This window comes from Ambystoma mexicanum, chromosome 10 (genome assembly GCF_040938575.1).
Source record: "Ambystoma mexicanum isolate Mex_15411 chromosome 10, UKY_AmexF1_1, whole genome shotgun sequence".
Classification (NCBI taxonomy): domain Eukaryota; kingdom Metazoa; phylum Chordata; class Amphibia; order Caudata; family Ambystomatidae; genus Ambystoma; species Ambystoma mexicanum.
The window spans coordinates 278,031,386-278,052,010 of NC_090932.1; the positions used below are offsets into that span (position 1 = coordinate 278,031,386).

A 20,625-nucleotide genomic window follows, 5' to 3' on the forward strand; every position below is an offset into this window, starting at 1 on the left:
TGGTTCTTCGAAAATGTACCAAACGACGGGAAAAAACATACGGGAACATCATTAGTAAAGCGAACTAGGAGTGGTGAATTTGAAGTATTGACCAGTGCAAGACTGCCTTCTCATTGTTCAGCACAACCTGCAGAATTAGTGGCGCTCATTGCTGCACTCAAGAGATATGAGGATGTGATGGTGTACTCTGACTCCGCCTATGTGATGTCAAGCGTACATGCAGGTTTGTCACGCTGGAAGAGCAGGGGTTTCCTCCGCGCAGATGGCGTTCCAGTACAACATGCGATTTCTTTCTGAAACCAACCCGCAGACGTTGAAGCTAAAAGGGCACCATATTTTCCAAACATTTCAGATTTCAAACTAAAAAGTGTTCAGCAAATATCATGGTGATGTATGATGGTAAAGGAAGGTTTTAATATGTAATCTAATCTACAGTTGTATTACAAGTACGAACCCCATAAGAAGGGCACGATTTATGGAAAAGACTGGCGTGTTCTTTGTCCCCCACTGAAGATTTATGGATACAAGATAGCACCAGAAATCCAGTTATGCCTCTCGCATTATCGAAGGTGGTGCTGGAGCAGCAACACTATCCTGCGAACATGACTAGAGAGAATCTTGCTGCCATGATCTCAGAAGATTGGTTCTCCCCAAATGTATTAGAACATGTGGCACAGTTTTTTGTGAATTGCATTGTATGCCAGAAATTCACAGCAGGACATACTTCAAGAACAGTGAGAGGAGCAACCCCAAGACCTAATGGTCCTTTACATCATCTACATATAGATTATGTGGATATGTTGCAAACATTTAATGGCTGTTGGTATATGTTAGGGGTAGTATGTCCCTTTTCCAGATGGATTGAGGCAGGTCCATGTACACACCCCATGCCACATGTGCTGGCAAGTTTCTCATGCATGGGGTATTTCCTAGATGGGGTGTGTGCGCGAAGTACTGCGGTATTATAATGGGCGGCATTTTGTAAATTAGTTATTTGAACAGGTCACCCTTTTATTAGGTATCAAGCACAGGTTCTCTTCTGCCTATAACCCACAGGTGAATGGCATTTGTGAAAGGTTAAATTTACTTCTTAAAGAAAGGAAAGCAAAGATGAAGATCACTTTAAAGAAGGGATGGCTGCATTGCCTACCCCTATGGTCACTCGGAAATCAGCTTAGCTCAGATCACCACCTGACTCCTCATGAGTTGGTGACTGGATGCCACATGAGAGTACCTATGTCATGGGCACTTGCCCAGGATCACAGGAGCTGCACCAACAGGTTGTGGGAGCAAGGGGTAACATGGTTCATGCACCTCCCTTTGGGACGTTTATACACAGGGGGCCCGGTCGGACTCCGTCCTGGCGCTTTAGGCGCCAGGCTCATGGAGAAACATAAGCAAGACTCTTTATTATGAGCAGGAGTGCTTTTCGGGACTTTCCACTTGTGTACAGTCAGTCCGGGTGTGGCTTTCCATCTACAAGCTGCACTTGCAACTTCAAGGAGTGGCAGGGCATGGCAAGTAGAACAGAACTAGCGGGCGTGGCCTCAGAGCTCAGCTATAAAAGCCTCCCCAAACCCAAGGCGCAGACTTCGCATTAATCTGCACTCACATGCAGCGTAACGCTCACCGCCGCCTGGGATAAATCAGCACTTACCTTTGGGAATCCAGTCACCTGCCCATACGCCTACCTTCTGGAGTCAGCATTCACCTGCATTCTTCACCGCTGAGCCTGGCGTCCATTCTTCATCCTCCGGAACGCAGGACTTCAGCTCTGGGCACCGCAGCACGACATCTTCTTCATCCTCCGGCACGCCGGACTTCGGGTCTGGGCACTGCAGCATGACATCTTCTTCATCCTCCGGTACGCAGCACGACATCTTCTTCATCCACGAAGGTGGACCCTGTAAAAGGACAAAAGGCAAGGTTAGACATTACAAACTTTCAGTTTGAGGTCGCCCTTGCAAAATTCTTTGTGCTTATCCTCAAACGCTAACGTACCTGCTGCCAGACTGCCGTGGGATCCTCCGCTCCTCATCTGGAGCCGCCTCATGCTCTGTAGCTCTGCTGGGCCGCAATCACACCTATTTGGGAGAAAGATAGACATTATTACAGAGCTGACAGCAATCTGTGAGAAAGACAATACAAACACTTCAAGACAAAGAGAAAACAGAAAGACACTTACCAGAAAGGCGTGGAATAGTCGCAGCTGGACTGGACTCCACATATGGAAGGACCAGTGAAGGAGCTTTGTCTTCATCCTAAATGCGCCCCTGCCAGAAGTAGCAGGATGGAGAGCTCACCATTAATAATCTACCGGTGAGCCTTAATGGGTCGATGCATGCTCACGGAAACCACGCTATCGGAAGAAGGGTTTGAGAGGGAATTCACTCACAGGCCAGTAAACTTACGTCCTCTCATATCTACGCAGGAGCAGTTTCCAATTCATCGCAGCAGCCCACAGCCTCTTGGCAGCGGGAGAAAGCAGACGGGGGGGTTCTACTTCCTAAGAGGGCTGCAACCGTGCCCCAACGTCCCCACAGAGGCCAGTTGAGTGTAACAACCTATTGCTCCACCCACTCGAATAGGAACTGATGCCCACAGTGTAACAAAAACATTAGGTGATAAGATGCATGATTATTTAACACACATGACTGCTAGTATTTCTTTTATTGCTCAACAGATCAAAAACCAGAGGGAGGGGTCAAAGAAGATTAAAGAGGGGAGCCAAACAGTTGATCCCATTGATTTATTAAAACGGCTTAGTTTGTACCCAGGGGACTAGGTGCTAGTAAGGAGCTTTGTCCGCACTTGGAAAAAGTCCCTCTCTGAAGGACCGTACCTAGTCGAGGAGGTCACTCCTACTGCCGTAAAATTACAAGGAAGAAGAGCCTGGCTACATCTGCATGATGTAAAGCCATACAAAGGAGAAACGCTGACCCCTCCTGCTTTCAATGACAGTGAAGCAAGAGAAGAAACTCCACGGATGACGAGATCAACTACCAAGTACCAAAGCAAAGACTAATCGAAATAATGACACTTTTAATTTCCAAAGAGTTCTCAAAGCAAAGGAGAAAAAGAACAAATAACTTTTGAAAAACAATTCCAGAACTATTTTAGATAGGAACAGGGAACAGGGTATTGACAAGCTGGATCTAAAGAAGAAGAGCCCACTGCACTTTTGTGTTACCCATAACAATAACGTTACACACATTCTTGTATGCTGTTTTCACTTAAATATTACGGTCTTACCCAGCCTTAGAAAGGCGATATGTGAACATTGTCACATTTTTCAGAAATCCTAAAAAATAGCCCTGTTATTTTCAGGATCATCATTGCAATCATTTTGCAGTTTCTGATATAAAAAGTGTGATTAATAAAAGGTAACCAAAAAATTACAGGTTAAATTAAAAGAATGGGAATTTTCCAAAATATAAGAGAATCACTGCCAGCAAGGAAATCAATAAGTTTCTTTGGAATACTAATTGTAACCTCATTTTGCACAACGATTTGTCTTTTCTTCCTTATTACGGCATTTTGACAGATAATGATTAAAAATACAGATACAGTGATTGATAATGAAACTTTTGTTCTTATACCCAACAAAAGCACAAGCCGTATTTTCCCTGATTTTTCAGAAAAAAGTATTCGATTTAAGAGAGATGCTGGAGAAGATAATAAAGATATTAATGCATATCTTGATTACTCAAGCCATTTAAAGAATAACGTGGTATCAGCACATGAAGGAGGTAGGGAGGAGAATGTCAGATGAACACTGCTACATGTGCTCTCCCATCCCTTATGCCATGAACAGAGCCAGAACATGAATTGCAAGAGAAATACCTACACTTGATGCGAGAAATTGGGCAACCCTAAGATGGAGGTCGAGAAAGACATTCCCATATGAAGATGGATACATAAAAATGCAACAAATGGAAAAGGATCCAGGCTGGATGAGTGGGATGCTTATGTATTCCCTAAGTGGTATGACTGGAGACCAGTTAAGGATTGTCAAGCAAAAGAGACTAGGTTGTGCAGATGTATGGGAAACGCCAGGATTCTGGGAAAGGGCTCGGCTATTAGTATATGGACGAGTAGCAATCAGCACAGGATGGGAAGATGGAATGCTGGCCTGTAGTGCACACTTATTGATGACGGCACCAGTAAAAAAGTACAAGTGGTTAATGATGAATGCCTGAAATCATGGGCCAAGAATGCAAAACTATTAACATGGGTCAAGAATGAAGCAGGACCTGTGTCCATAGTACCAATGAAGAATGTCACATTGTGCTTCAGAAACACAGGATCGACTAAAGTGGAAGAAAACGAGGGATGCAAACAGATAATTGATGTCCCAGGAATGAGTGACGGAACTGCTGTACTGGTGGACCACTATTGGGCCTGTGTCTCCAGAGCTTACATGCAGCTGCCTAAAAAATAGGCGGGAATATGCTCTATGGTCGTCATACATGTTCCTGCATTGGTGATTACCCAAAGTGATCTCCATATTGAAGATTTTCCGAAGGTGGATGCCCACCAGCAAAAGAAGAGGTCGCTCAACCTACTTCGGTTGAAGAGCAAGAACTATTTCTCAGCAAAATCAGTAGCAGCCTATGATGACATTCCAGCTGAGCATAAACTATTTAGTAAGACGGCAGGGAAGAATATAGCTATATTCATGCCAGGAGTACAGACTGCAGTAAACGCCAAGTGGTTGCACATAACCAGGTGGCAGCTGTTACAAAAAATAACCACGACAATCAATGCGTTTTGAAAAGAATTGAGGGCTATCAGACTTGTGACCCTCCAGAACAGGTATGCACTGGACTTGATTACAGCACTGGAAGGTGGCGTGTGAGCGAAGATCAGACCTTCCTTTTGTACATACTCACCTGCCCATGATGGAGAAAATGGAACCTGGACAGAGGCAATAACTATGCTGAAGATGGAGGAGGAAGTAGATGAGACAGAGGAGGATGACTAGTTCTCGTCCCTGTTTTTGTGGATTCGAACCTGGTTGGCAAGTGTCTTCAAGCTGCTTGGAGCAATGCTAGTGTTTGCATTGCTAGGATTCTGTCTTGTGAGAATAATTATAGGGCAATGTATGAAGACAGCAAAGAAAGCTATTGAGATGAAGATAATGATTGATTTGAATGCTCTGACTGATGAGCACACACAGACTGAAAGCACCACTCGCTAGCACTCGAAAGGAAGTCCCTTGCAACCTCCCAGGAACAAAGCTTTACTACCTCGAGAATCATAAGAACTATGTGGTATGTTGGGTATTCTGTCAACCAACTGGAGATTGTTGCCACATGAGTTGGAGTGTGGATGAAAATATAAAGAATGTAGGTCACTGGAGGGGGAGTGAAAAAGATATGGATTCCGAAGGAATCAAAGAATGGAGACAAACTGAAGAAGATTGAGGAGGAGGCGGTGGTTGAGGACTCGACCAGAGGGGGAATGTAGATGGGCAGATGTACACGTCATCTCTAGTGCCCACCCCCTTACCTCCGTCATACTGGAATAGCAACAAGAGAGCACTGTGCGTGATACCAGGTATCGTCCCTAAACTGTATTGAAGATATGAGAGACGTTATGCACTTAGACAACTGTATCAAATCTACCCTTGCACTGACATGGTAGAAGGATTTCTACATACACCATTGGACATCGAAGAGCTATAAGAGAAGTCAGACCAGAGCAAAGTGACGTCTTGAAGAGAAGACACGAGGATACACTGAATTGATATGCAAATACTTGATGAATAAAGATGTAATTTAAGTAATAAGGGAAACATGTATGCAGAGACAAAGAAATCTTATTCTTTGAGAAGATAACTGAGTAGAGAATCAATAAATGTACATACGCAGAAATGCAAGGAAGATGAGATATAGAAGCTTGCTACAGATGAAAATATAACCCAATAAGAACGGCCAGGAAGAAAAAGATGGATGTCGGACCTGTGTTAAGAGTGACCAAACTACCTCAGAGATGGACCAGGGCTGCAGAGCTGAAAGGCGTTCGAAAAACAGCTTTGTGCAAATAACCTAGAATGTCTATTGGCCTGGGATAGAGGATGCCACTTCAAAGAATAATTGCAAGGCACAAGGGGAGTCAAAGAGGATAGGCTATGTACACATGACATAGTTCTCTTAGATTATGTAAAGAAGAAAACATTTGCAAGTGTCAAGCATTGAACAATTAAAGACGTAGAAAGCGTATGTGAGATGGAACAACCAAGTCTCCAGAGGCCAAGAGGAGTAATAACACCCACTATAATTGAATTAAATAGCATCAAATAAAAGTTACAAATTGACAAAATTGTGGTCTCCTCACACATGATTCAAGATACGAAAAACAAAGCTTATTCGTTAGTCTCTAACTGAAGATAGTGATGTACCTACACTCCCTTAAAAGTCCCAGAGAAGAGAACAGTCAGCAGGGTCAACTACAAAGAAGAATCCTTGGCTCTGGGCTTAACTGATGAGAGATGGTAGGCTAGTTGACCAAGTGGGTAGGAGTCTGATGTTATTCCCTGCACCTGGGTTTAGGTTTGCTCCCATGCTGCCAACGAGCCAAAAGTCCAAGGTTGGGAGAGATTGCCAACCAATCACGAGGGCCTATGTAGCAGTGTGCTATACAGTGTTGCAGAAGACAATACTCTGCTTTTATTCGGCTATTAATCTGTATTACAGGTATTTAGAGGTAGTGCGAGGCGTGCCTTCCAGATAAGGGGCAGCCAATTACTTTAATAACACCTAAAGGATATATAGGTATATATGTTCCCTTAACCAATCCCTCCACCGATAGGTTTTACTATTTGCCACGTAGGATGTCATAGCTGACGTACATCAAAGTATAAAGCCTTTGTATAATCAAAATATCGCTGAGAGTGTGTGAACTGCAGTTTGTTTGTTCACAAGGTTTCCCTGCTTTAATTGAGCTGAGAATAAAGTAGTCTGTCCGGTTATTTGTGGTCTGAGATCGTTTATTAGTAATTCCATCTGGCACTTCGAATGCTGCACATTAGTGATCCCTCAACATTGGATAAAGAATGAGACAACTTCACTAACAGATTTACTATCGGGGGGTGGGCGGTTGGTTACACAAGGGTAATATTAGACCGAGCTTGTGGGAAAGCATTGGCTATAAATAGGACACAACTCTTGAACACAGTCAAACACTCATGCTTCTCCCCTGGTGTATGTTACGACCTACTCTGAACAAAGCAATCATATTGCAAGAATTGTTAGAAAAAACAGGGAAGTTATGACTTTAGATGCCCATACAAAAAATATTTTCCTAATCCAACTCTTATGGCATATAAGAGAGCTCGAAATTGGAGGGATACTCTGGTTAAAGCTGAGAAACCATCTAAAATATTACAAAGCACATTGGCTAAAGAAAAAACAGGCACCTAATTGCAGTAATTGCAATAATGTTCAATGGGGCAGCTTACAACACAACCCTGATTCAGATAAAAAAATCAAACTAAAGGATTATACAACATGCAATACACATAAACATAATGTCATCTCCACTATTAAGTGCCCTTGTGGCTTGCTCTATGTGGGACAGACTACCCGTAAAGTATAAACTTAGATGGATTGAACATAAATCCAACATAAGGACACGTACCATGAGATCCCCACTGATGCGCCATTTCCTAGAAAATGTCCGTAGGGTCTCAAATATGAGGTTCATAATATTGCAAGAGGTACAAAAACTCCGTAGAGGAGTGAACCTAAACAGAAAGTTGTTACAACGAGAGGCATTCTGGATATTATATAACATCTAATATTTGTCAACCTATTGGAAACTTATTCCATTGCTATTGTGATTTTGTCAATATTTTTTTAAAATCTTAAACATGACAATATATCATTTGAGGATTGGCTATACTCAGTATTGTGGTCTAATATCTGTTTTCCTGATAGTCATTTTTATTATTTATTTATAGTGTAATTGGTTAATTAAAACCTTAAACACTTATACAAATTCAATTTTTACAAATATAGTATCATTTAAAAAAAAATGCATTTTAAAATTTAAACATATATACATTGTGATATAAATCAATCAAACATACAATATTATACACATCTTACACCAATACAATATTCATTTTATATAGTCAATGAGCCCATCGCATAAATATATTCTAATTCTTGAATAAGAGAGGCATTAAAACACATTAAAACACATTGAGGCATTCCATAACTAAAATAAATTGCACATCTGATAAACTTGAGCATCTAAGCCTCCTTCCTCTCTAGCTATTCAAAGATGTGGCTGCTCAAGGAGCGGTTACAGCCTCCCATTTCTTAACAATCTCTTTCCATATGAAATGGGCCGCACCAACATACATCAAAGAAGAAGCAATATAGATGCTAGACCAAAACTGATCAGTTGATATTATTCTTGAATCACAGGTCAAATCTTTATACCCCTTTTAATATAGCTCAGATAATGTGTCACAATTTGTCAGAAGGTGTGTCACAAACTTTACCCCTAGTCCGGGAACTCGGGGCATCTGGCCCTCGCCCCACTATTCCTGCAAGACCCCAAGGGCCCAGTCATGCCCCTCTCGGAAGACTTGGAGCCAGTCCTGGCGCCTTTAGTGCCAGACTCCTATGGCATGTGGAGTTTCTATTGAGGAATGGACCAACATGGCTGCCCCCACAAGGATCGACGTGGAACTGCATCATACAGTCTAGCATCCAGGGCATGGTCTGCCCTGGAGGCACCTGGGATACCTCCTGGCTATTTAAGCCATGCCCAAGCTGAGGCACGCATTTCGCGTTGTTCTGCACTTGCAGCGTGACGTTCACCATGACCTGCTCGCAGCATCCTTGGCCTGCATCGTCTGGAATAAGAACACCACCGTTATTCTTCCTTACCTGTTCTGCACCCAGCATGCCGCTCACTCTGGAATCTTCACTAGACCTCGTCTTTCTCCACAAGCAACATCCTAGAAAGGAGAGACCAGAAGGGAAATAATTAGTGAGCGTTCGTCTTCCGACATCATCATCTCCAGACTCTGCTACTTACCAAAGCCCTCCTGGAAGTTCGACTGCCGCCCAGACATCCTCCATCCTACACTCTGCTTGCATCTGGCCGCATACCTTCCAGGACTTCTCGGCGACCTGTAAGGAAGGACAGCACAGGTTAGCCTTATTCAAAGACGCTCACAGCGCTGTGCTTAGCGCATTCTCTTACCTTCTCAAGCACTGCCCTCGCCATCAGCTCAACGTCTCCATCACCCTTCTGCATCAACGAGAGAAGGAGAAGGTGAACAGGGCAATAACCATTGCAGACACTTATCCTTCAAAACTCAAGACTTACCTCAAGAGGGGAGTCGCAGCCGGCCTGGACTCCCGGGCCAACTCGGTGAAAGGTGCCCAACCACGACGCGCCCCTGTACAGAACAGCAGGACGGAGAGCGCACCTTAACAAAATACAAGGTGAGAGAGGCTCAGAGGGGGTCGCAAGGGGAACACTTGGGAGGCGCGCCCCCCGAAGGAGGTGATTGCAGCTAAAACCAAACTACTGTCTTCCAGGATAAGCCCACAGCAGCGCGAATCCCCGGGGAAGGTGAACCAGCTCCAGAAGTGCTCCGGACCAGTCGGGTGGCGTCCCTGTGGATACAAGGTGAGCGTTACAGGTGTCTGATGGTTTCCACCTTCTCTTTACACAACCTGCAGATCCTTTTCTCTCTTGGTATGCCTGTCCATCCTCCCACATACTCAAAACATGGAAGAAGGTTAAATCTTAGTAACATAATAAACCTGGACAGTTCCATATTTGCAACTTTAAAAATAGGTTTAGAAGCTTCTAATCCTTGTAGGCTATATTCCGTAAACCGTTTCCTATTTGTAAGGGAATCTAGAATATTGCACATGTCCCACTGTATAGCTTTTTTTTCAAAATGTTAATAAGGTGTACTGTCTCAACAATTAGGAAGCTAGTTGAAGTGTGTAATAGATCTTACATGGAACAATTGTAATTATTCATCTTAATCATACTACTACAAACCATTTTCAACAATCAATTTTCCTTTTGTGATGGCATTCTTATATAAAGCTTATAGCAATTTATCTTCCATAATGTGGTGAGAGAGGTAAGTCCCAATTCACACCTAATTGCAGCAATAGGAGTAGCTACGGGAAGTCTCAGTGCTGGTCTCCACAATTTACCTCCTATTTTGTCTTGATCCACGAAGAATCTAGAAGGTAATAATTCCATTGCATACAAGGCACCTGGTACAATACAACCTTTATAAATTTCTAGTAGGCCTTCGACTGAATGACCACCTTTTGTGGAAATGTAAGATCTAATCACGTTCCATTTCCTACAGACTTTATCTGCTATCATCTCATGATAATATTTAAGGGTAGGTTTTTCACAGATTGGCATGTCCAGATAAGGGTATGCCTCTACAATTTCAATGATCTTTGTATCAATTTTCCATTGATATTTTGATTTCTTACACATGCCATGACTTCCTCCAAAGATCATAATTTTAGTTTTCCCGGCATTTATCTTAAGGTTGTTTTCTGCCGCGTACCTTTGAAGTTCGTCCAGTGACCTCTGCAGACCAATCGGCATCCTGTCCATCAGTACAGTATCGTCTGCATAGGACAAAAAACAAATGTGAGCTATATGCTGCTATGATCATATACAATTATATTGTGATCATAATATGACACTGTTTGATACCCATAGCAGGCTAGCTACACTAGCTACACACAATTGATATATACTGATTGAGTGTGTTGACTATACTCATAATTGTAGGCAATTTACTTTAGGATACTTAGATCCCTGTTTCAAGGTTAACATAATTAATTGTGATGGATGGTCTTACAGTTTAAAAAAAAATGTTTAATGTCCTTTAATATTTTTTATGGAATTATCTTATTCTGTACACACTTTCTGAGATCACAGTATTTAGTAGTAGGTTTGATCTCTTGATCTTCTGATTGCGATTTATATGGCACAGTTGTCTTTGGTCTTACCTGTTAGGTCAGGTTGTTTACATCTTTAAGTCATTATGCTAGAGACGTTAAGTCCATGATGACGTGTTTACATCCATCACGGATGGGCACCCATTTTCATTGCATGTATTAGTATGGATGGAAACGCAGAGTGAACACCTTTATCGATGAATTCACTGGGTGAATCTTCTGACAGTTTTACCGGTAAGCTTTTACATGCATGGGTTGTGTATCACAATATTTCTTCTCTAAGCTTAACACTGTGGATCATTAATAATTTGTATGGGAATATATATTTCTCTAGACAGATTTTGTCTTCTACTTTTGGCACACAACAAAGTCTGAGAGTTTTCGAAAACAATCTTATTGAATGTACTCTTTTTTTTAAAAAGAAAATTGTTTTTTTAATTTGTTTTGGCCATTATTCGCAAGCTATTTTACTAGCATTTTTTCTTTTTCTTTTTACTTCTCTACCCCAACATGTGATTTGAATTAGTTTCCCAGGTACTGTTTCTACTCACAAATTAAAATCTTTTTGCAAATACCACATATGACGTCACAAGCTCTAAATCACTAGTGAATCCCTGTACATGGATTGTTTTGAATTGAATGACATGGGTGTTGTGTATATAGTAATTTATTTTTATACTTGTATTCGATAAAACAGATTTGATTCGATTCATCTTAAATATTTATTTGAAGATTAAACATACTTTTTTTTACTTGACAGTTTGATTGACTGCTACTGATGAAGGGGGCGTTCTCTCGAAACACGTTGCGCATTTGCGGAAAACATTTGGCTATGTACTAGATCTTGATGGCATTGCATGTCATTATAATTTATGTAAAAGTGTACCTCAAATGTTGCTAGGAATCATTGTCCTTATGGATTCATGAATTATTTGGAAATCAATTGAATTGAGTTAAAACTGTTATTATCCAGTTGTATGTGTGCAGGGGACAGTGGTCTCTCAAGTTTGAGATCCTTCTTCTACGTTTTCTTTTACAACTCCTGTACTAGAGTTGCTTTGTTCCCCTGCACCAGAATAGATGGTAATACAAATACATTACTCACCATTGATATACCCAAGGTTTGCAGGTTGCAATATATAGTGTGTATTGACGGCTTCTTGGCTTTGTCAGGATTAAGGCAGAGTTTAGCCTCTTAGACTAAAATGCAATTTCTCAAAAGCTATTCTTGCTCATTTATCAGATGAAACACTTTAGCTAACCGATCTAAATCCATGTTGCACCCACAAGCTTCTTATGGTATCTGAGAACTGCTAGTCGTTTCCCAGTCCATTCTTTCCTCTCCTCGGGTCGTCATTACCAATGTCAAAAAAGCCTTTATAAGAAAACCAAGGGATATGCTAAAAACAACCAATTTTGTGGCTGCAAAACAAAGTGGACTCTGTGATCATCTGAACCATGACTTAAAAACCTGCACTTAACTCCGATAATGAATGGTACTCCTTACAAGACAGAGACCTCTTTATTGTGGTCTTGGGGTGTAGTGACTATCTGTTTCTGAACATTGTTTCTGATTATAGCTGTGCAGTAAAAAAACATAGAGTTCCACGGTGTAATAAGCAATATTCTGAACAGTTCTGACACCAATTGCACTATGTTCTTAATCTAGGCTTTCCACTACTCCATGCAATATGTTATTGTTCTCAATGTGAAGGCATATCGCTGATGGCAGTTACAACATATTCCTACTCTTTTGTTCCTCCACTATTACCTCTTTTTCCTTCCCATTTAAGGATTTCTTATTTTTTTTTATACATGTTCATGAGATGTGTATGCATTAAATGATGGCTGGCCAAAATATGTTTTTAATAAAATGTGGAACACCTACCTTTCGTTCCACATGTCAACATTGGCTACAAACCTAACATACAAATGTATAGGGTATTGCCAGCAAAACATGTCAATATTTTAATTTTATTACAGAGGTGGTGTAACCATAAACTCAACTAAGTTCTATTACAATTATTAGAAGATGCCAAACATTTGTTTAATCCAGGAACTTCTATCGATTACCACCAATGCCTTTGTTCTGCTCAACAGAGGTCTGTGAGTTTCAATAGGATAGCTGTACCAATTGCATTTGCCGTGTATTGACACCTCTTTAAATCTAAACCTATGAACTATTTTTCCTTCTCTATAGGGCATGGGAAGTAGCACTTCAGGCAGCCAGGACAAATACAGTGAGTGAATATTTTTGTTACCACACGTGTACTGCATGTTATAAATGTCGATGCATTTAGATGTGTTTTAGTCCTTTTTGCTGTATGCTGTATTTGACAGTATGTTTGAAGTGACGCTGCCATGTCTGATTTGGGCTTCACGTCTCCGCAAAAATGAAACTTGTGCTGATGCACGTTGACATTGGAGATGAAAGAAAAAGTTGCCTTCAAATGTAGGATTCCACTTCTATTTCGAGATCAAGTTCATTGGGACTACGACTTGCCTACCTAACTGTATGTTTAAACGTTTACTATTCAAAAGATTAAACATTTTACCATTAACTTGGACCTCTTTTCCCTGCGTCTGCACACACATGTGGCCCTTTCATAAGACCTACTTTCTGCACAGACCCTTCCCTATGCACATTCTTGTCTCGATCAAAGAAGTCTGAGCAGCGGCTCTAGATAGATTTGGTTCTATGTGAAAATGTCACCAATAAAATGTGGACAGTGAGGTGATGTTTTTTTCCTGACTCCTCAAAAGCCTTCCCAACCTATTTTAGGACTGGTGTTATTTGCTATTCTAAACTCCAGCTGTATAATATTCGTGGAAATGCTTGATAGTAGTCCGCATGCACGTTTAAAAAAACATTGCCTCCTGACAACATTTTCACTGACAATATTATCACTGGATACTATTGATTCTACATGTGAAATGTGTAACGCTATATCTACCCATAACACGATCAGATTACATGATCAAGCTCACATCCATGTTATAAAATGCCTGAATTTCCCAGTAATCTCTTCAACCCGTACCTGCGTTTACGAAACCGTAAAAGATTGCTTACTTGTGAAACTTTTGAATGGTTACGGTTTTACATCTCTACGGTGATTGTCACTATAGGAGCTGCTAATGTCTTGTTGTGCTAATTCATGTTGGAAGGTTTTTGTGGTCTCCAAATGTCTGTTTGGTTGGCATGCATGGCAGACAGGCAAGGTTTAGACTGAGAACAGGGGCAGGTCCATGTCCTTAATGATCGCTGTGTTGCAGCTGATGGTAGTGGTATTACTTCCCTGATGCACATTTTTTCTAATGTAAACTTCCTACAGAATTCTGGAAATGGGTCCAAAGGTGTTGAAACAGCTTTAAAAGTGCGCATTGTGACACATCATGGGAGGATGCCACTTTTCCACAGGGGGAGCCCTTTCCTATGAGGCTATGGAGGTGAGGTTGCTACCCAATAGCCCCACAGGGGTGGTAATATGTGGGAGGACCTCGTAGGGAGGGACTCCCCTCCTGGGGATAAGGACGCCTAGCTGGGAAAAAGCCTCCATATCACCACCACACCATATAATCCCCTACCCTCATTGTCACCCTTTTCATTCACTATTGATAGTGAGACCATGTGTTATTGTGAGACACTGACTGTTCCAAATATGAATTATCCCAGGATGAGGAAGAACACGAGAAGCACATGGAATGTATATGTGGAAAAGCAATGAGCTACTGTGATGAGGTGGCCCTCAGGAGGCATAAGGAATTAACAAGGGACCCTTAAAGATGGTGTCGACGTTATGCAAGGGAGTCAACGAAATAAAATAATAATCAAGAAAAGACTCGGAGAGATCCATTGCAGAAGACTCGAGTCTGTGAGTACAGCCTGGGAAGTTCAAACTGGGAATTTTGGAGCAGGAGCCAAGCGAGTCCTCAAAAGCAAAGAGTTGAGCCGAGGGACACAAGTTATGTGTCCAACTGGTCGGAAAGGAGCCAACGGGGTGAGGTCTAAGAAGGACCATGGTGATGGCGTGACCCTGAGTGGGTGGACCGGATGGTCCTGGAACGATGCTGTGACCGCCAGCAGTAACCTGCCATGGAGCCGCACAAGAAAACAGAGCGAATATGTAAACAGCAAAAAGCAAGACCTGCAGCCCCATGAAGAACCAGTGAAGTATTCCTGCAAAGCAGGTACAAGGAAAGACAGAATGTCTAGGTGGGGACTGGGTGAAGGAAAATTGATTTAGGAATGCATTGGGAGTTTTCTCCCTCGGTGCAGTGGTCAATTGCATGCAACTGCTGTAGCAGAGATTAAGGAACAGTGCATCTGGAGTTATCTCCCTCGCCCCAGTGGTCAAGCTCATACCACTGCTGAAGCAGTGATTAAGGAAGAGTGCATCAGGAGTTGTCTCCCTTGTCGCAGTTGAAAAGTCAATACTACTGTTCACGTAGAGCATTGGTAGTCATCTCCCTCATTGCAGTGGCCAAGCCAGTACCACTGCTCCTGGAGTCCTCTTCCTCGGCACAGTGGTAGCTGAAATACCACAAGTGACGAAGAGTGCATCAGGAGGCATCTCCCTTGGCAGAGTGGCAGAAAGAATAACGCTAGGGAAGCAGAGGGTATCGGGAGTCCTCTCCCTTGGTGTAGTAAACCCAGAGAAGACATCATAATGGAACCAGAAACCCCATTAATAAATCAGAGTGCCTCTGAGTACTGTCCCTCGTCACAGTACTGTCATGATCACTACTACCAAGAATGCAGGACCTGCCCAACATCCTTGGAAGCAGGCTCATAACCTTCATTCCGGGCACCAGCCGGCCCCTATTGGGACCTTTTGGACCTTGTCCTGGCGCCGGTGGCGCCAGGCTCATAAAGATCATCGGTCCCGGCACTGGAAGCGTCGGGCTCATAAGATGTGTAAAAGTGCTTGGGTGGACCTACCTACAGCAGACCATGCTGCATACTCACCAACAAGATGACGTCCACATCCTCTTCTGACAGGGACTACTTTCTTACCTGGGTGGGGCAGGCTACACTCCTTGGATCAGGAACACTGGGACTCCTCTGGAAACTGGAACTCTTTCCTTACCTAGGCGAGGAAGTGGAAGAAGACGCCTAAGCACTCCTGCACACTATTTAAACCACGCCCGATTGATGCAACGTGCTTCGCGTTATTCTGCATCAGCAGCAGGACGCTCACCGAGTCAGCTCCAGTCTTCCAGTGAAAACTCCAGCACCTGTGGGAACAAACTCTTACCTTCCTGGGATCCTGTCTTCAGCCGCACCTGCCAGCTCAAAAAAACAACAGGTTAGCAAAAGCCAACTTAAAGCCAAAAGCCAGCATTTTTACTAACCCGATCCATCGGCATCTTCCAATCCTCACGCCGCTTTCCTTGGCAGTCCATTGATCCCTGTAAAGGCAAAGAACATTGATCAGTCATTTTGCATATTTTGATCTGCTTACCTGTGCGACGCACGCTCCGGATTCCAACAAGCGCTGCATACCCGCACCTGCAAATAAAGAAAGACAGTAAGGAGCGCTTTTAAAACCATCAGCCGCCATTCTACTTACGTGCCTTCACGCGTGCCATCTTCCTACTTACGCGCTTGCACGAACTTTGGCGTCCATTAACCAAAGCCTACCGCATCCAAAACCTGCAAGACAAAAAGAGACATTAAAGAGTGCATTTAAAACCATCAGCAGCCATTCAACTTACGTGCCTTCACGCGCGCCATCTACCTACTTACGCGCTTGCACGTACTTTGGCGTCCATTAAACAACGCCTACCGCATCCAAAGCCTGTAAGAGAAAAGGACTTCATTAAAGGTGTTCAGATACATATAAGGAACCGATCGTGCAGTTAACGACGGCCTCGCGCTCAAAGTTGTCCTCTGCAAGTAAGAGGTTTACAATATCACCAGTGGAGTAACTGGTACCCGCGCCCCTGCACCAGTCGCAGGATGGAGAGCCCAGCATTCACCTACTTAAGGTGAGCACACCTATCCTTTGGGCCTCAAGGAAAGAGAGAGTGAGGAAGAGAAGTCCGTCCAACCGCCGTTCATTAACCCCTTGTTCTTCTGCCTGCAGACACCTCACTCTTCAAGTCAGGCATACCGTGAGAAGAGGTCCAGTCCAGGGAACCAGCCGAGTCCTGCGCTTTACAATTGAAGACACGGTAACAACCCAGTCAAGATCTGCGCCTCCGTGGGAATCAGGTGAGCGTTACAGAACGCAAAGCCCACCGCAAATCTCCCACCCGGGCGCAATGGAAACCTCAGACACTGACCAACTAGCCCAGTTATTAGCGGAATTAAGAGCAGAAGTACAGGCTGCCCGTCAGGACACAAATGCTCTGAGGAGAGAGTTAATTATATCCAAAGAGCGAACAGATGATCTCGCTAGACAGCTGTTACAAACGCAAGTGGGTCAAACACCCCGGCCTGCTTCGGGGGGAAGTTATACTACAGCAACCTCACCTAATCCGGTACAAATTAATCTACCCGGAAATGTGCCTTTGGCTCCGCCCGAACGCTTCTCAGGTGATCCAAAAAAGTTTGCAGTGTTCATCAATCAGTGCCGCTTGCACTTTCTGTGTAGACCAGCTGCTTTTCCAACGGACCAGACTAAGGTAGCTTTTGTGCTTTCATATCTTAGTGGCAGTGCTGCAGACTGGTCAATTCCTCTGGTAACACAGGATGACCCAATTCTCCGTAATTTTCAGGCCTTCCAGACCAGTGTGGAGAGACTGTTTGCAAGACACTCACAGGGGCAGGCCTTGGATAATGAACTCCTTTCATTACGACAGGGTAATCAGGATCTCCTGGCTTATATTGCGTCATTCAACAGACTAGTAGTTGAAACCAGATGGCCCGAGGATAAGAGGATTACGCTTTTCTACAGAGGTTTGCGTGGAGAACTCAAAGATGTTCTAGCCCAGGTAGTGAATCCTCCACAAGACTGTTCTGAATATATTGACTTGGTGGTTCAACTGGACCACAGACTACAGAATAGGAAAGCAGATCGTTCCAGGTTCGAAGCTCGAGTTTTTTCAAGACCACAGAGTTCCACCAAAGGAGTTGATACCGTAGAACCTATGCAAATAGGGGTCGTAAAAGGACCATTAACCCAAAAGGAACGAGACAGAAGACAACTGCAATTGTGCCTCTATTGCGGAAACTCAGGACATTTCCTTCGAGAATTCCCTAGTGAAACCTTTGAAGAAGACAGTGGGTGCTTCCGATAAAGGTACCGAAAAGCCAGAGCCGGGAAACGACCTCGCCCGACAAGTGTAGAGGTCAGCTTGCCGAGCGTAAAAACCAGTTCTTTGACCTCGCATTTCATAGTGTCAATGGTCCTCATAAGCCCAGAGCGACCGAATCGTTTGCATGCTATTAAAGCATACATTGACAGCGGAGCAATCGGTAATTATGTGGACCGCGAAATGGCATCCAGGATGAATTTGCCTCTTTGTCCCAAGGCAATTAAAGACGTTATTACCACAGTGGATGGCACGGAAATAGCTTCCGGACCAGTAACTCATACCACCTCGGAAGTGACGTTGTTAAGCCAAGATGGACATCGTGAGGTGATCGTGTTTGATGTGATCAAGGCCCCTCAGTTTCAAGTTATCCTGGGAATTCCTTGGTTAGAGAAACACAATCCCGAAATTGATTGGCGAGTAAAGACAATTCGGTTTCCGGAGTGTGTCCCCACTTGTTATCCTTGGCTCGACATTAAGCTGGCAGCAACTACTTCCTAGGATCCCCATCTACCTCCAGACTACAGGGAATTCCAAGACGTCTTCCAGAAAGATCAAGCTAACTCTCTACCTCCTAACAGGTCTTACGACTGTCAAATAGATCTGATACCCGGATCCACTCCTCCTTGCAGTAGAATTTATGCCCTTACCGAGCCAGAAAATCTTCACCTGAGACAGTATTTGGACCAGTATCTGGCTAACGGGTTCATTTGTCCTTCAAAGTCCCCAGCCTCTTCAGCTCTGTTCTTCGTCCCGAAAAAGGAAGGGGACCTTAGAACCTGTATAGATTACCGTGTCCTGAACCAGATCACCGTAAAGAACAGATATCCTCTACCGTTGATCCCTGAACTTCTTGACCAAGTTAAAGGCGCCTGTATCTATACGAAGTTAGATCTCAGAGGAGCTTACCACTTGGTACGAATTAAAGAGGGCGATGAATGGAAGACGGCCTTTCGCACCAAGTATGGGCTGTTTGAATATCAAGTAATGCCCTTTGGCTTATGCAACGCACCGGGCGCCTTTCAGTACTTCATGAATGACGTCTTTAGGGAACTTATAGACGTGTGTGTAGTTGTTTACATTGACAACATCCTTGTATACTCATCCTCTTAGGCAGACCATCGGAAACACGTCAGAGCAGTTCTTGAAAGGCTTCGCCAACATAAACTTTTTGCCAAGCTGGAAAAGTGCGTTTTCCATGTTACCGAGGTCGAATTTTTGGGATTTATCCTATCACCCAACGGAGTCCACATGGATTCAAGAAAAGTTGACGCAATCATCAAGTGGCCTTTACCAACTTCTGTAAAAGGAGTCCAAAGCATGTTGGGTTTCGCCAACTTCTACCGCAGATTTATTCCAGACTTTTCCCGAGTAGTCCAGCCCATTACAGCCCTTTTAAGAAAGAACAAACGTTTCGAGTGGTCTGCAGAAGCGGAGCAAGCTTTTCAGGAACTAAAAGCCAAGTTTACCTCCGCACCGGTTTTAAAACATCCCCGCCCGGAGCTTCCTTACATCGTTGAGACTGACGCCTCCAGTCTTGCAATGGGGGCAGTGCTATCGCAGAGAGATCCAGAAACTAACCAGTTACACCCCGTGGCGTTTTGGTCCTGCAAGTTCTCGGCTCCCGAAATCAACTACACCATCACAGATAAAGAACTTTTGGCTATTAAGTCCGCCTTCAAGGCCTGGCGGCATTACCTTCTGGGAGCCAAACACACAGTCACAGTAATCACAGATCACCGCAATTTACAGTATCTAAAGACCGCCAAAGCTCAATCCTCGAGACAACTCCGCTGGGCACTATTTTTCGCTGAGTTTGACTTTGTGATCACTTATCGACCAGGCAACAAGAACGGCAAAGCTGATGCCCTTTCCCGGATGGGAGTTGATGAACACATGGTCAATCCTGAACCCGTACCTATAATTCCCGAACAAAGAATTCTAGGTCTGGTCGTCGCGCAATCCATTGAAGATGTTGAAGCAAAAGTCAAACAACTCGTAACTCCGGCAGATTTACAGAACTGGCCACTTAAAGGAGAAAGCTTCACGGTGAATAAGAACCTTCTGTACTTCCAAGGACGACTATATCTACCTTGTGCAGAGTTACAAAAACAGGTAATCTCTTGTTATCATGATTCCTTAATGGAAGGGCATCCCGGTATTGCCAAAACCTCTGAGAAAATCAAAAGACACTTCTGGTGGCCGTCTTGGAGGAAGGACATTAGAGACTTCGTAATTTCCTGTGGTGTGTGCGCCCAAAATAACAGTCTGAAGGAAAGACCAGCAGGCCTCTTACATCCATTAGACATTCCACCATGTCCCTGGCATACCCTCTCCATGGATTTTATCACTGACTTACCTCCATGCTCCGGATATAACACAATTTTAGTAGTTGTGG

The 20,625-nt window shown here is 43.4% G+C and overlaps 1 protein-coding gene across 4 annotated transcripts in view; it reads left to right on the forward strand.

The window, feature by feature from the left end:
- The window catches only part of PLEKHB2 (pleckstrin homology domain containing B2), a 754,336-nt gene that overhangs the window by 547,237 nt on the left and 186,474 nt on the right, over positions 1-20,625 (forward strand). For all 4 annotated transcript variants that reach the window (XM_069617849.1, XM_069617848.1, XM_069617850.1 and 1 more), the window contains exon 5: positions 13,171-13,210. In XM_069617849.1, the coding sequence (XP_069473950.1) occupies positions 13,171-13,210 (40 nt within the window). The remainder of the gene's footprint in view (positions 1-13,170; positions 13,211-20,625) is intronic.